Source organism: Colletotrichum siamense (assembly GCF_013390195.1).
Source record: "Colletotrichum siamense strain Cg363 chromosome Unknown KSG_Cg363_contig05, whole genome shotgun sequence".
Classification (NCBI taxonomy): Eukaryota; Fungi; Ascomycota; class Sordariomycetes; order Glomerellales; family Glomerellaceae; genus Colletotrichum; species Colletotrichum siamense.
This window is the reverse complement of record NW_023501018.1, coordinates 2,623,517-2,639,035: the sequence shown is the minus strand read 5'-3', so window position 1 is coordinate 2,639,035 and position 15,519 is coordinate 2,623,517. Positions and strand designations below refer to the sequence as shown.

The window sequence follows — 15,519 nt, the reverse complement described above, 5'->3', positions numbered from 1 at the left end:
TCCAAAACCTCTAGGGCCAAGGCGGGGCTGTGTCAAGAAAATCCTTCTCCGACTGCTATTCCTCCTCAAAGGAGTATCGATGTCCTTGATTGCGGCCGAGATACTACCATTTACAACAGTTCAAGAGTAACGTTTCTTGCGGGATCTTATTCATAATTCGATTCTGGTGACGAAAACAGTCGGCCCCTTCAGACTTCATTCGCCCCTGGCATGCGATATTCAGCTAGCATCTCATACCAGCTCCACCGAGAGGCGATTGCTTTTGGCCAGACGTGCAGCTGGTCTGCAAGCTTTTCGTGCCAGACCCGAGGTTCATACTCTTCTTGCCTCATCTACTTCCCCTTCCAAGCACTTCCGAGGCCTTACTTCGCCTCCAGATTCAGCCGCTCCTTTGTCACCTCCTTGATCTTGCATTCATCTACATTGCCTTGTCTCTTTCAGCTATTCACCTTCATGATGCTATTTGATAAACCCCATCGGCGAAGGCGAGACTATTCGGGCCTGAACTTTGATCTAACGACCAGATGTCCCGGTTTCCGGGCCTCCTCCATGGTCGGTGGTCTCCTTATCCCGCCTAGCGGCACGGGCTGGCTCTAGTCTCGCAGTATGCTGGAAGACGACCCCAGCCCAGCTAACCCCAGCATCCTTGTCCACACTCCGTCGGACCAGCCTCGGCCATGTCAGGCAGGTAGTCCTCCACTCGCAGTGTAGTGTAAATCTCTTCAGGATACTGATGATTTGCCGGTTTTGACGCTTTCTTTTGCGTGCAGAAAAATGCCTTACCTAAAGTCTCTTGGCCCTCTGAATGCCCGCTAGTTCATATTCCTCCTCCCATCCTCGAGCTTCGTCTCGGATGCAACAAACGTGAGCTAAGGCTTTCTACCCCACTACCTTCTGCATCTGGTAGATGCCCAATATCTTGAGACACCTGGTTGGCTTTCATTCGTGCCCATCTGGAAGGGACTCCCCCGTCCGTTTCCCCCCCTCAATCCCGAGCATAGCTCCTTTTACTTGTCAGAAACTGCTTCTGTCACATTTCTGTTGTTTCCATACTGAATCAGTCAAGTGTCAATGGAGGCGGTCAGTACCTCACATCTTTAACTTCTGATAAACGCCCAGGCCAACAACTGGTTGCTCTGATTTACGCGAGAAACAACTTACCAATCTTTTTGCTGCAGGAAAGAGAAAGGAACCGCATCCGAGATAATCAACGCCGCTCGCGAGCTCGCAAGAAAGAGTACGTCCAGGAACTCGAGCAGCGTCTTCGTGACTGCCAACTCAAGGGCATAGAGGCTTCAGCAGAGGTTCAGCAAGCTGCACGCCGAGTCGCAGAGGAGAACCAGAAACTTCGACAGCTTCTCGGTGAAGTCGGCCTGGGCGATCATCAAGTCGACCAGTACTTGAGAACGGATGTCCTTGATCATGGGGACGGACGTGATTTCCAGACTCACGCCACAGCGGGCAGGAAGCAGGGGCACGCAGTGAACGCTCTCGATAGCATCATGGCAGCGAGGCGACCAGACTCCCTCGATCTCTCGAGGCCCTTTCCTGCAACAGGACATCAAGCAAGATCTGACCCAGCCTCTGCTTATGACACGGCATCCAACTCCCCGAGCGAGAGTTATGGTGCGTTGTCAGAAGATGCGCAACAACCGCCGTACAGGGTGGATTCCGCACCATCAATGAGTGTGCCGTCTCAACCGGCCTATGTCCAGACGAGAGGGCCCCGATTTCCAAGCGACGATCACGTCCCGCAAAGCCAGCAACCATGGCTTCCAGGAGACCCCACTCCACCTTCTGGTAGCGTAGCCATTAACATGCAAAGCTACGCGTCGAACCAGTCTCTGCACTTTCACCCAGCATTTCCTCGGACAAACTCAACAACCTCTCTGCCAACAAGCTGTCAGGGGCATACCCCTTCACCGTACGCGGTCTACGACCCTCTCAATCAGGCTCAGTCCTTTATTTCTCCCCATCTGGGGACGGGAAGTGCTGGCCACTCCGGCCCCGCATCTTTATGCGACACAGACTCTAGCGCGGAAGACCGACGAAATCTACAGACGGGCAACCTGAGAGCATTCCCATGGCCTCAAGAAGAATCTACGCATCCGCAATATGGTGCCCATGATATCGTATGGAGCCAGTATAGCTCCTCCTCATCGGCACCTAACTCGCGACCTCCTCTGGAACAACAACTTGACCCAGCTCGCATGCTGCGTTCCGACAGACTAAACAGACAATAGACGAGAAAGCCAGGTAAATTGTTCAGAAACGCGTCCTTTGGGACTGAGAATAGACTAGCTTTGCTGAAAGCCAAGTCGCGCTTTCGTTGCCAGAAAATGTGGTTCCAGGGATCTGCGTCAAAAGAGAAGAGGATCAGGGTGTTGAAGGAAAAAGAAGAGAATATCCTATTGTTCTGAAGTAAGGGAGCTCAGGAGATGGCAAACAAGAAACAAAGGCTACACGACATTTCTCGACCACCACCCTCTCTCGAAAAGAACCAAAACCGGTACATGTCTTTGGGCATCGGAATCCAGTCCCCAGGATTTCTTAACTGTCTTTGTCACATCGCAGCAACATTGCAAAATCAAATGTTGAATGAGAGACGTGGCGAATGGGGCACATATAAAGACCACGTACGGTGGGGAGCACGGCCATTGTTTCCCTTCAGCCCGACAACGACACGGATACAAATGTCTCTTAATGTTCTTAAAGGAAGCAAGATCCCCACGACTTGTTTCTGTTGAATTCCACTGTCTTCTCAAGCCATTGTCGTTTTTAGTGTTTCATGTCTGTTTTCATACGCTCGACACCCCATTTCTCGATATGGACCATGAACAGCCACAGCAGCAATCACTACAACCAACACGAATTCAATATTTAGAACAGCGGATAGACCTTTTGCAGTGTTCGCTAATATCCCAAGAAGTCGAAATCGGGAGACATCTAGCCGAGATCCGATACCGACACGGTCATGTCCATGAAGCTTTACAAGCGTTTCAGCGGTTGGCTGAGAGAACTGAGGATGCGGCCGTCTTCTTGACTAATATGCGAGGGCTAACTGAAGATGAGAGCGATGCTTTTGCTACGATGGAGAATGTGCTGTTGCAGCAGCAGCAGCTTCTCTTGACGCAGGTAGAGGAAGTTGAGCAGGGTATTTCAGGGGAGGTCACGGGCGACCCGATATCTCCAGTCGAACCACTTTTGCCGACTGCGTCAACCCCGACTTGGAATGTCCCTCAAGCATCGCCTATTCCTCCTCCGGCCGCCCCCCGAGAATATCGTTTTACACCTGACAACCAGAACGCGGCAAGCCAACTTGACTTTCCGTCAATAGCTCAACCGTCAGGATCTCAGTTCCCTCCGGCGGAGGATGATCGGGGCTTGGTCTTCGCGTCTGTGGCTCCAAGACGAGCATCGCCTCCTCCGCAAGCTGCCTTTGGAATCCAGGCGCCGTCACAAGCACCACCCGCCGGAATTGTTCAACCATTGTCTCCAGCTCCCAGGTACGAACCATGGCCAACTGTCGACCCCGCCTTCGCAAAATCAGCGCTGACGCCGATTTCCTTTAGGGGACAACATGTGTCTGAGCCACGTGCGGCCCATGACATGAGCGGAGCCGTGCACATCAGACGCCAACTAGATGAACAAGAAGAAAGACAAGAGTCGGAGCGAGATGCAAAGTGGTGGGCCGACATAGGCAAAGACATTTCGCCGGCGAGACCCCAGAACTCTCGTAAAAGACAGGGCGACGAGTTGCCCGGTACAGCTGGCAAACGACAGCAAACCGGAAACAGCCACGCGCGCGGTCTTCGTGGCGGAAAGGAAGAGGGGAACAAATGGTTCCGCGAACTCTTCAAGAAGTTGAATCCTTTTCCCTCTAGAGATCGAAATGGAAAGGAAAGCAAGCACCAGCATTCCTTTGGTAACGACCAGATCAACTCCGACACAAGTCAGACTCACTATCATGAAAAAAGCGTCGAAGGACTTCTCAGGATTGCTTCCCTGAAAAGTCAATTCCATCCGGTGCATCAAGAAGAAATGGCCGTCAGGGACCAACTAGCAGACCTTGTCACACTCTACGACAGCATGACCACTCGTTTCAGTCGTCAAACGGCCAGCAGTCCTGATTACGAGACACAAAGGCAGATCGAAACGCTGCTCGAAGCTTTCAGAAAGTTCCCCGTTGAGCTCTTCGATACCCCGGACACGTGTCGTACTCTTGAAGACCTCGCGACCTTTTGCGAAACCACGGACCGCACGACCCCCAAGACCCCGGAAGAAGAAGAACAAAAAGCGGCGGCGCTCGCCAGCGCTGCGGCGATGATAGGCCAGTGCCACGACCGGCTAGAGAAGCAGACTCTCTTTGCAGCCAAGGTTTTTGTAGACGGTGAAAAGACGGGGGGCCTGTTTGCAAATTGGATCAACGGGGAGCGTGGACATCTTGCACACGAGGCGGCGTTCGGGGAGAGGGCCCGTCAGACGCCGAAGCTTTTTCGCAGAGGCCGGGGGCAGTATCATGTAGTATAAGGGGTGTTTTTGGTGTTAAATGGGTCCATGTATACATATTAGACTAGAGAATTCGCTTGCTCTTTTTGTTAATTGTGTGGCGCTCAGTGCTCCCTCCGTCGAATCTCATACCAGGACGTACGTACACATCAAAAGACACGGGATATACCAGCCCAAGCATTGCTCACGATGTCAGCTGATGATTGAAATTCTCCTTTTTTCTTGTGGGGGGAAAATCCTCGAGACCAGTATTCATCTCATTCGTGCCCCCTGACGCCATTCGAAACCTCTTCGATGAACTACAAAAAGTAATCGGCCACCGGCTTCTTGGCCGGCATTCCTCTAGAATCCTGCGGCGCGGCCTGAAAAACGCGGTATCTTCTGGCTGGCCCGGGTAGCAACACATAGTCGTCGGTGCCTTTGATACCACCATCGCTGCGGCCTACATCGCCATTACTGCGAGCGAACACACCGGTGCCAGAGTCATCTTCCGCAAGCTCGAGGATGGCAGCGACGTTACCGCACCGGTAACAGTAATTTGGTGCCGACCACACGGTGACGATACTGGCGTCGAACATCTCCTTGAAGCCTTCCATGACCAGCTGATGGGCGCGGGCAATGAGCGAAAGATCGTTCTTATGGTTGAAGTCTCGGACAATGTCCGCTCCAAATAAGAATCCTGCACCACGAGGTGATAGACCCCAGCCATCGATATCGTCTGGGTCTGACCACAACAGGTCACACATGGCACCCTCGTGGGGTACTTCTTGCTTCCGGTCCAGAAGCCTGATCTTATCGACACTGTCAATGAGAGGGGAGAGACCTCCGTGGACGCAAAGAATAGCTCCTGCAGGGTTGCCGAGTGACCCCGACGAACTTCCCGATGCGCCAGAACCTGGAGGGCCAGTCTTGTCGCCGCCGGACGATGAAGGTGCACCATTGGGGCTGCTGGGAGTCGGCTGTCTCTGCGGCCTTCGTTGGCGGGGGAATCGACTCATGGTCGAGCCACTCTGATCGCAGACTTGAATCTCGATGTCGTCGCCGACGGGCTCTTGGCCCGGGGTAGAATTAAAGGTATGTGATGCGCCGAGAACGATGGCGCCAAGCGCGAGGTAGTCGAATACGTCACAGCAATACCGCCATACATTTGCGGAGCCGTACTTGCGTAAGCATTCGTCGTAGAAGCCGTATACGGTTGTGATCTGGCGGGACTCGTGGTTGCCTCGAATAAGGGTCATCCGGTCGGGGTAGCGAACCTTTAAGCACAGAAGCAGGAGAAAAGATTCGAGGGAGTAGAAGCCGCGGTCTACAAAGTCACCTAGACGTCGAAGGCAATGTCAGCATACCGCATACCGGGTTAAGATTGGGATGGAATAGCGGTGACGCACCCATGAAAAGGTAGTTGGTATCCGGTACGTCGCCGCCGACGCGGAAGAGCTCCATCAAGTCATGGAATTGGCCGTGAATGTCACCGCATATCTGGAAAGAAATACATTAACGCCGGTCCGATGTTGGCATGGTAGTCTGACGGAGGCGTACCGTTACGGGCGCCGTGACTGTGACGACATTGCCTTCTTCAATGAGAAGCTCGCGTGCCTTGTGGCACAGCTCGCGGACTTGCGCCTCGGGGATTGGGCGGCAGGCACGCAATTGCGCGATAGCTCTGGATTGAGAATTAGCATATGACAAGCTCTAGACCGATATAAGCCGCGGTTTTGCTCACTTATCGAGGTCGCTCATAGCGATGATCTCGGAGGGGCGCTCTGGTCGGTGTTGTGGCGGCGACCGAGGCCGGCGAGTCGCGATCGTTGGTCAAAGAGGTTTATGAGATATTCGTAACACGTCGCAAAGTCGTAGGAAAGATGTTGCCGTTGCGATTCGGGCGCGTCGCTTTTCCCCGGTTGAGTTGGCAAATTATTTGCGTCGCGATCAAGGCAGATTTAGCATGGCGTCAACGGCAGGAGACGTGCAAGGAACTGCTTTACTGTTGGCTTCGGCGGTAGGTCGCGCTGTGCCCCTAACCGCGCTAATTCTTATCAATTATCAGCGAAAGAGCCCACACCCACGACCCGCGCCGGGGTGGATCTGCGAGGAAGCATGTAGTGGGTACAGCGCCATCCCTGTCGCTGCGTTCCCAACCCCAGGCGACACCCGGGACTTGACGGAACGGAACTTCAGCTCGGAAATTCTGTTTTCACGACCCCCGAAGATAAGATCCCGTCAGGTCCTCAGGCAAGAGCCGTTGGCAGGTCATGGCACTTTTTGGTCCCACTCCAGTACGTCGGAATCCAATCATATGGCCTGAATTGCAATCCGACCATTAGCGTGAGCTTCACTCACGGGCCGGTTGCGAGAAATTCAGAGCGCAGGCAATAATCCACACCACTTCCAAGGTTCCCGCCTTCTTCAGCGGACTCTGCCCGGATTACCTGCCCCTCTCAGCGAGCATGGTACGGCGATAGGTGAGCACATCTTCGTGATTGACTCGATTATGCCAAATTCTGGGTTGCTGACTGCCAATTGCACCAGACAAGCCATCGGCCCTCCTTTCCGAACAAGAAAAAGACGCGATCATGCCACCACACCCCCTCCATCCGCGGTCGCGAATGACCTCATCCCTCTTCGCAACCACAGTCGTCGCTAGCTTCTTCGTCGTCGGACTGCCGCATCTGCTACCCTGCCCGGCACCCAGAGTCACTTACGCCGATGGCGACATTATGATTGGAGAGGATGGTCGCCGGAGGAGGCGGAAGCGTCGCGAGAACCCCGAGATCAAGGACGGCATCGTCAACTTTGACCAAGTCGGCGATGAGGAGACATTACGACTGAGAGAGGAGCGCTTGCGGAGGGAGTGCCCAGTACCAAAGCCGGGTGGCATACTGGGGGAGTGGTTGGGATTCCACGGACCGAGCAAAGAGACACCAGAGGCCTCAAGGTGACGATGTATGATACTTGTACAATCAAAGATACCATTTTTATTCAACGATGCGATGCGGCATAACTTCTCCGGGCCGTCGAGGAATGCGAATCACACACAAAGCAGCCTCCGGCTCGGGTCTGCAAAGTGCATGAGACCGGCTGGTAGCATTGTGGTGATCAACCCAACCACGTGCCCGTGAACAAGAGCACGGGAGGGTAGCCTGATTACATTGCTCATGGCAGGATGAAGCGTCGCCCGTACAACGTTGGTTAACTCGAGGTCATCCATCTGCGCGAGCGGAGCGACTCCGTGACGAGCGGTCGTCGATGGAGAAACCTAGTGGTGTTGGACGAACACTGGACCGTCCAAAATGACCCATCCGATTCTTTCTCCATTCATCAAGATCGTTGCCATAAGTGGTCGCCGCACTTTTCTGACTCTGTGTTTTTCAATGCTTCGACGTTGATTTACAACGCCAGATTCAAAGTTCGCGGGACGCCAGAGCCTGTCCCAGGTACAACCGGAGCTTCGCCGTCTACTCTAGTTTATGCAAGCAACTAAGCAAAACATATCCTAATGAACGGTCACTTGATGAAAGACAAACCAATGCCATCTTCTCTTTTTCTTTCTTCTTCTTTTTCACATCGCCTCAGTCGTGTGTCATCTCTTAGTTCACACGTGCATCGCGTCAATGAGACGTTGACCTTCAATTGCTGCCCGGAGTCGGGACTACTGTGCCATGCCGGGCCACCTCGAGCCACAAGCGCATACAAAAATGCACCAAACAGACATTCCCTCCAAAGGCGTTGGTCGAGCCTCGCCAAGTTTAAATAAGCACTCGTCCTTAAATCAAGGTTATTTCCAACAATTGTTCCTGAAACGCAGATGCAGTCCGCCCTTGCAGCACGTCACATCGGGTCTTCGATCCTTGTGAGGCAAGGGCCTGCAATCCGACGGGTCGCAAACCCAAAATCGAGGTCGGCAGCATTAGACGTCTTGGCCTACGAATACGGTTGTGCTGCCTTCTCTGAAAACTCTGCAGTCTCCGTCGACAGCCATTCTGCGTGTTTTCCAGGCATTTCATGATCGGTGCACATCTTCAAGGATCCCCCGTTTGCCCTCGACTTCACCTTCCTGTTCACGTCGCTATTTTCAACTGCCGTGGACCTGATCGCGCATGATCTCCCGGGAAACGCGAGGAGAGATGTGAGCAATGCATCCAGTTGCAATCTGGTTTTCTCAGTCGTGATTTTCGAATTCTTCGCGGCACCAGTGTCTTCCGTGGTAGTCCGGGCGATCGTGGAGGATGAGACGTCAGAAGGACTCGGGTAGTGATCTCTGCTGCTAAGACCCGCAGCATGTCACCGTACTAACCTCTAACATCTGCTAACATTGTCTGACACAGGGTGCCCCTGATGCACGCCTTGGCGTGCTGAGCGCAGCCATCGTCGAGCAGACCCGACGACCAGGGTCGTCAATAACATTATCAGGGTTGACTTTAGCTCATCGCGCGGAGAAATACTGCTGGGGGTGCAAGCGGTCTGATGTCCCAGCCGCCAAGAACGGCTCAGATCAGTCGAAACAGCCGAGGGACGAATCGTGAGCAACGACTGGAGCTGGGGGGGCGGCCGGGAGTTGGGTTGACGGGTGCCATCTGTTTCTTGACGGGGACGACTGAGACCGGCTTTCCTCAACCCATCTTCTTCCGCCCTGCTTTGTGGGGACGGATGCTGCTTCGAGAGTTGGGAGGTAGACGCCACGGCCCATTGGCACGTTACGCAAACTGGTGATCCTAGATGGAATGTCTCATGGGCCTGATGGATGCCGTCTGAAGCGCCATGTTTGGTCCGTGAGAGGTTACTCGATAACGGATGAGCTCCACTCGAGCACTTATGCTTAATGTCTTGTCCAGAACGAGCAGAACTTAAATAGCCATCGTCTTTCTCAATGAGATGGTTTTTTGTTCTTCATCCCTTCTCTTCAGGACAGTGTCTTTACCCCATCTTTCTATTCTATTCTCTCAAGAGGTAAGCAGCTTCTCCCCGGCGAACAGGGTTTGACGACTAATCTCAAGCAGCTGTGCTCTGTTTTCATTCATTCCACGCTTCTCCGTCGTTCCTTGATACCCACCGTAAGTCGCCCCTATCCGTTAACCCCGAAGACCTGATCTGACGAGACAGTTTCTCGTTCTTCCATTCTCAACAGTCTTTTCAAAATGAGGTCCTCCATGATTCTTCTCATTGCCACCGGCCTGGTGTCGGGTCTGAGCATTCCCAAGCTGGATGCTCGGGGTGTTGCCATCCGCGAGGAGGCCGCTGTTCCTGCCGCTCCTGCTGCCCCTGCTGCCCCTGCCGCCCCTGCCGCCCCTGCCGCCCCTGCCGCTCCTGCTGCTCCCGCTGCTGAAGCCCCTGCTGCCGAGGCCCCCGCCGCTGAGGCTCCCAAGGCCTCTGCTCCTCCTGCTGAAGCTGCTCCCCCCGCCGAAGCTGCTCCTCCTCAGGCTACTACTCCTCCTGCTGCTGCGCCTCCCGCTGCGGGTGGCGACGCTGCCGCCGAGGAGGAGAAGAAGAAGGCCGAAGAGGAGGCAGCCAAGAAGGCGCAAGAAGAAGCTGCCAAGAAGGCCCAGGAGGAGGCCGCTAAGCAGAAGGAGGACGCTGCCAAGGCTGATAAGGCCAAGCAGGAGGCCGAGAAGGCCCAGAAGGATGCTGCTAAGGAGGCAGCGAAGAAGGCCGAGGAGGCCCAGAAGGAGGCTCAGAGGGGCAACAACCGAGGCAACAACAACAACAAGAACAATAACAACAACAACAACAACAACAACAACAACAACAACAATGCTCAGGTCCTTCAGAACATCCAGCTTCTTCTGGCCGCCATGGGTCTCAACAATGTTGTCAACGTCAACGCTCTCGCTCAGCTCCAGGCCCAGCAGCAGCTCATCATGCTCGCTCAGCTCCAACAACTTGCTCAGCTGACTTCCGTTGGTCTCATCCAGCCCGTCCAGCTTGTTGGCTTGATGCAGCAGGGCATTGTCGTCAACGGCATCCAGATTGGTAAGTGAACTTGAGATTTCGATGTTGTATTCATCGCTAACTCTCTATTTCAGGCATGAGTGGCGGCAAGCAGTAAATGAGCCCTTAAAGCTCTCAATCACTGGACGAGTCGCAGTGGACCTGCCTTCTGTCTGGTTGTGAATGAGCACTTCGCCAGGATTGCTGCCGCATCACAGAAACCTCGCACAAGCTTGACTCGAGGATACCAGCGCCGCATGGCGTGTTGATATGGAGCAATAAAGTGCCGTTGCTATGAGGCCCGGGTCATGCCAGGGGCGATGAGCTTAGAGTTGGGAAAAGGGTTCCTCAGGAATCCGGATTGGGTCGCGGTGCATTACCAAAAGGCTGTCTTGGAAGACAGGGGTCTGCATGTACTTAATGTGTTTTATACAAACATGCATCTGCCAAAATATTATGACTTTGACGTATCAAGAAAGAAAAATTGTCTCGAGTCCTGTTGATCCTGGGGGCGGTTCGTGGTTTCAGTCAAGGGATCCTGGTAAGAGCCCAGACTCTTGGCACCATCACAACTTTTAAGCTTATTGTCTACTTTACAAAGAACAGCACGTGTGCGAAAGGTGAAGAGATACTTTTCTACTGACGTATGCCACATGCATGCACCATTCTGCTTCCCATCGAATCGTGGGAGCCTTCATCCAGTTTCAACATTCTGTCTGCCTTTACACTCTTCTACCTCAAACCACAAATAATACAATGGTAAAGTGAACTTGACCGATTACTCTGGACAGACGATGTCGGAGTGGATAAGATAATCCAAGTCTCTTACTTGTCGGCGTGATACCAACTCTTCTCCCTTTGGAGGCTCCAATGATGGCAAAGTTTGGTAGCGAAATGCTTTGGCCAAACGCGAATGCATCCTCATCTCCACGGAATTGCCCAAGATCCGAGCCGTCAAGACATGAGATGGAAGAAGGGGCTGGAGGAGAGGGTGACGTGGGCAGGCCGCGCTATTATCAATCGCTCAATGCGTTGAGAGGTGCATGTGCCTCATAGACGGGCACCTGCGACATTTGTAGATGGAGATCGCACGCGAACAGGGGCCTGGCATGACAGCAACTGACAGTTCCCGGTGGCAGACCGTTGCAACTTGCGCCCGGGCCGCTGCGAGACGACCGGAATGCGGGGGGTCGACGGACCAATGGCGGGGCGTTGAATCGGACGCAGTGGCCGCCTTGGGGTCCAAAAGTTGACAGATGCTCCACTTTGCTGAGGCTAACCTTGCCACTAAACCTTAGTTGAGCCGCTCTGACGTCCGCTGCATGGGTCCACGTCTCTCCTCTCCTCTCCCATCTCAGGTTCCCTCCACGGCTCTTCTCCATCGCTCATCTGCTCCAGTGTCCTTCTTTGGATGGAATCACCCAATCATCGGCCCTGCTCTCCTATAACACCAAGGTGCAACCGACAAGCCACAGTCTCGGTCTGACATCCCGAGCCTTCTGAACGCCGCTTGGCCGGCTGGGCAGCCAGCCCATCAGGACGATGTGACGCCGTCACTCAAGCACCAACTCTACTCTACTTCATCCCGTCCATGGCTGTCAGAAGACTTGAGCTGCAATGGGCTCGAATCCGGCCCTATGTCATCCGACCGCAAGTTCCATGTCGTTTCCTTCAGTCTTCGGATGGCACTCCTGGCATCTCAGTACCGTCCCAAGTCCATACGCTTAGCCGGGATAGCCATGCAGCTGGCTGCAGCGTCCTTGCGTTACCCTAATTCCACCACACATCAACAGGCCGCGTTGAATCCAACTAGCAGACATTTTCTTTCGTTCTCGCGACCCTCGTACTCGGAGCTTTTGAGAAAACCTACTCCTGCGTGGGTGGAGCATTTTCTCGGGGACCAAGGCTGACCCTGGGCGTTTTCTTCCGCGGTGCCAGAGGCCGTGAAAGACGACAAGCTTGATTTTCAGAACTAGCCTGCAATTCGTTGCCTTTGTTGGTTGTTAGACTGACTCTTGGTGAACATCGGATCTATCTTTGCCTCTTATTGTTGGTCATAGGTTAGCATGGTGATACGTTGCCATATCGTGCAAGGTCGGTCGGGTGGAACGAACAGGCTGTTGTCTTGCTTGAAACCCTGGGTGTGTCGGAGCTGGCGGGAGCAACAAGATGGCAATCGACCACGGTTCTTCTCATCCGATGTCGACACCGCCCTATTTCTGCGGTGGCATTACTGCCGAACCTACGGAAGTAGCTCTTCCTCGATGTCCTAGTCGCAGATCCTGACATCGTTCCATTGCCTTTGGTTGGGACAATGATAGACTGGAAGGACCATCTGCCGGCTTGGAGATCCCCCAAAGCCTCGTCAGCTTCCGGCGTGATGCTCCTCCTCAAGCACTTCCCCAACCCCGTCCTAAACTTTGATGTCGGCCAAGTAGCCGCAAGCCCCATCAAGTAAGGTTATTTGGGCCTCAGCTATCTGCCAAGTGAGGCGTGTGACCTGTACAGGGATGATTCCTTCTTCCCCTTGATCCCCTCGCCAACATCCTTTTCTTTGGTTCGGACAACAGCGAGGCCGGCGTGGTCAAAAGAGTGCCAGCCTACGGGCTCAACCCTTCGGATCACTCGAACAGTAACATCATTCTGCCTACTGCAAGGTGATGAGCTATTCTGTAGACAAACACGCGTGTGTTCGCTCTCATAAATTTATCTTGGTGGCTTTGATTTTCCTGTACCCAATCTCAAATCCCCGACCCCAGCCGTTCTCTCGCTTGGCTCATCCGAAGAAACTTCGCCCCTGCCATGCATGCATCTCCTGACCCCTGGCCCTCAACCTCCCCTGCCAACTTGTTTGATCCAACACTCTTCCGTCCCAGCAACACCCGGTTTCTGATACGCACCGGGTGACTCTTTCTCAACTCTTCCGAGCGCAAATCTCACCTTAATCGTCCTTGGCAACGGTCCAAACTTACTACGCCCTCTCGGCGCATTGCGGAAGTGCCATGAGCTTGGCATCGCCGCCTCATCATCTTCATGTATATAATGTTTCCCCGTGTCCGCCGTATCAAGCGTTCTTTTCCCCCCATCCTCTCACACCCAATCAAGTCAATCATCCGGTCCGATTCCTTCATTCCCATTCATTCATTATCTACAGAGGTAAGATCACATATGTCTACACTCGCGGAGATCCTTAAGACTAACTTGGTTACCAGCTGTGCTCGTGTTTTCACTTCGCTCCTTTCAAGCCCGACCAAATCACTCCTTAAAGGAACTACTCAGAGCTGTGCTCACTTTGATATTAATAACTTTTAATCAACCACACTCAACCCGTGTACCCAACCCACCAAACATCAAGATGCGTTTCTCCACCGTCTTCGTCTCGGCCTTCGCCGCCTTCGCCGCTGCCGCCCCCACAACCAACGAGCCCCGCGCCAACGTGGACCTCTCCCAGTTGAACAACCTCCAGGGCTTCAGGAACCTCGACCTCAACTACCTCCTCGCCTTGAACGGCCTCAACCTCCAGGGTCTCGGCCAGCTCGGCCAGGTCAACAACCTCAACGTCCTGGCTTTCCAGAACCTCTTTGGCGCCCAGAACTTTGACCTCAACGCCCTCCTCCAGCTTCAGCAGCTGTCGACCATCCTCGCCATCCAGCAGCAAGGCGTCTTCGGCAATGTGAACCTGGCCAACCTCAACTTTGGTGGTCTCAACCTCGGCCTCATTAACGGCATTGGCCAGGTCAACCTGGGCCAGTTCATTGACCAGGCCCTGATTCCCCAGATCACGCAGATCGTTCAGCAATCTGCTGGTAAGTCATCTCCCCCTTTCGTACGATTGGCAAGCCTGCGATGCTAACTCTTTTCTCAGTCATCATCGCCAAGGAGTAAGCTGGTAATGGCTTCTCATGGTGTCTAGCATCACTTGAACGCCATTCGCGGGCATAGAAGGCGAGGGTATCTTTTGGTATACGGATTGATGTCTGATCAGAGCATGCTGATGTTTTCTTCTTTGTTATTTTCATCGAGACCTGGTTCTCTAAAGTCTACAGCCGGCGATCGGGCATGGGTCATACTAGAACGACATGGAAGGATGAATCAGGTACTAAGGAATGATATTGACGATATGACGCATTGTTGCTTTTGGTGTGATGCAGGTGGATTCCTTGTCACAAGGTCTGTTTGGGGCCAACCCGAATGCTCTGCAGATCTGAGGATATTCTATCATCTTCTCTAGCCGGGTCTGCCTTCTCGAATAGCCATCCTTCACTCACGAATAACAGTGTTTTGTCGAATGAGCCTATCGTCTCGTCTCGTAGTGGCTCCCTTCTGCCCTCTGAGGGACATACGTTGTAAGAAGCCCTGTATGTTCGTGTCCACATTGCTGATTTATTGACCAAGCCCGTTATTATTCATCTATCACGAATCTTTATGGGATATTGTCACCTCATGTCAAGTATAGGTTGAACTCAGCATGTCGAGCTTGCTAGGGTCAGGGGCAGCTGTTTTGCCATATCAATTAATTTCAGGATGAAGCAGGCGAGAGTGCAGTCATCCTTTCTCATGATCACTGAAAGAGACGAGGCTTATTGACGGACGCCAACCACAAACCTCGGAAAAGAGCAGTCCCTTACTCAGCTCATGCCCAGTGGCTTCTTGGCTACGTATCTCGAGTGGAACGCCGACATTTTGCTACGGATTCGAACGCTAAGTATCATCTTCTTGGCAGCAGCGGCGCAGTCACACAATATCATTCCATCAACACAGAGCGGGATGAGGCGTACAATCCTGTCGCACACAGACAGTCTCACCCTGACCAACCTCCCGAGAAACATCAGATCGAACATCATACCGCATATGCTTTGATCCTGCACCCATGCCAATATCACACGCACGATGCAGAGCATGCAGAAGTTCCTCCTGCAAGTCCAGCTCATTTCCCAGCCATGCGGAAGGATTTCCATCTGACCTAATCCGCGAAGGAGCAACAAGGCTCCGGGCTCGCGAACACTGCAGCAAAGCAAATACTATTCCGCAAGGAGGGCCCAATCAAACCTCAGCCGCATCCTCCTCTACGAATATGCATTTGCC

At 53.3% G+C, this 15,519-nt stretch overlaps 4 protein-coding genes across 4 annotated transcripts; 3 read left to right on the top strand and 1 right to left on the bottom strand.

Annotated features, from left to right (window-relative positions):
• Positions 1 to 2,974: 2,974 nt before the first annotated feature.
• On the top strand, positions 2,975 to 4,530 carry CGCS363_v008277 (uncharacterized protein; the record flags this gene model as incomplete). Its single annotated transcript, XM_036640126.1, has 3 exons — positions 2,975 to 3,005; positions 3,062 to 3,506; positions 3,573 to 4,530. 3 exons carry the CDS (start codon positions 2,975 to 2,977, stop codon positions 4,528 to 4,530), a joined length of 1,434 nt encoding a protein of 477 aa, XP_036494296.1.
• Positions 4,531 to 4,808: 278 nt separating this feature from the next.
• On the bottom strand, positions 4,809 to 6,249 carry CGCS363_v008276 (putative serine/threonine-protein phosphatase; the record flags this gene model as incomplete). The annotated part of the gene is made up of 4 exons (XM_036640125.1): positions 4,809 to 5,827; positions 5,898 to 5,988; positions 6,049 to 6,172; positions 6,233 to 6,249. The coding sequence occupies 4 exons, from the start codon at positions 6,247 to 6,249 to the stop codon at positions 4,809 to 4,811; spliced, it is 1,251 nt and encodes a 416-aa protein (XP_036494297.1).
• Positions 6,250 to 9,644: 3,395 nt separating this feature from the next.
• Positions 9,645 to 10,552, top strand: CGCS363_v008275 (uncharacterized protein; the record flags this gene model as incomplete). Its single annotated transcript, XM_036640124.1, has 2 exons — positions 9,645 to 10,476; positions 10,530 to 10,552. The coding sequence occupies 2 exons, from the start codon at positions 9,645 to 9,647 to the stop codon at positions 10,550 to 10,552; spliced, it is 855 nt and encodes a 284-aa protein (XP_036494294.1).
• Positions 10,553 to 13,789: 3,237 nt separating this feature from the next.
• Positions 13,790 to 14,287, top strand: CGCS363_v008274 (uncharacterized protein; the record flags this gene model as incomplete). Its single annotated transcript, XM_036640123.1, has 1 exon — positions 13,790 to 14,287. The coding sequence occupies one exon, from the start codon at positions 13,790 to 13,792 to the stop codon at positions 14,285 to 14,287; it is 498 nt and encodes a 165-aa protein (XP_036494295.1).
• Between the last annotated feature and the right edge of the window lie 1,232 nt (positions 14,288 to 15,519).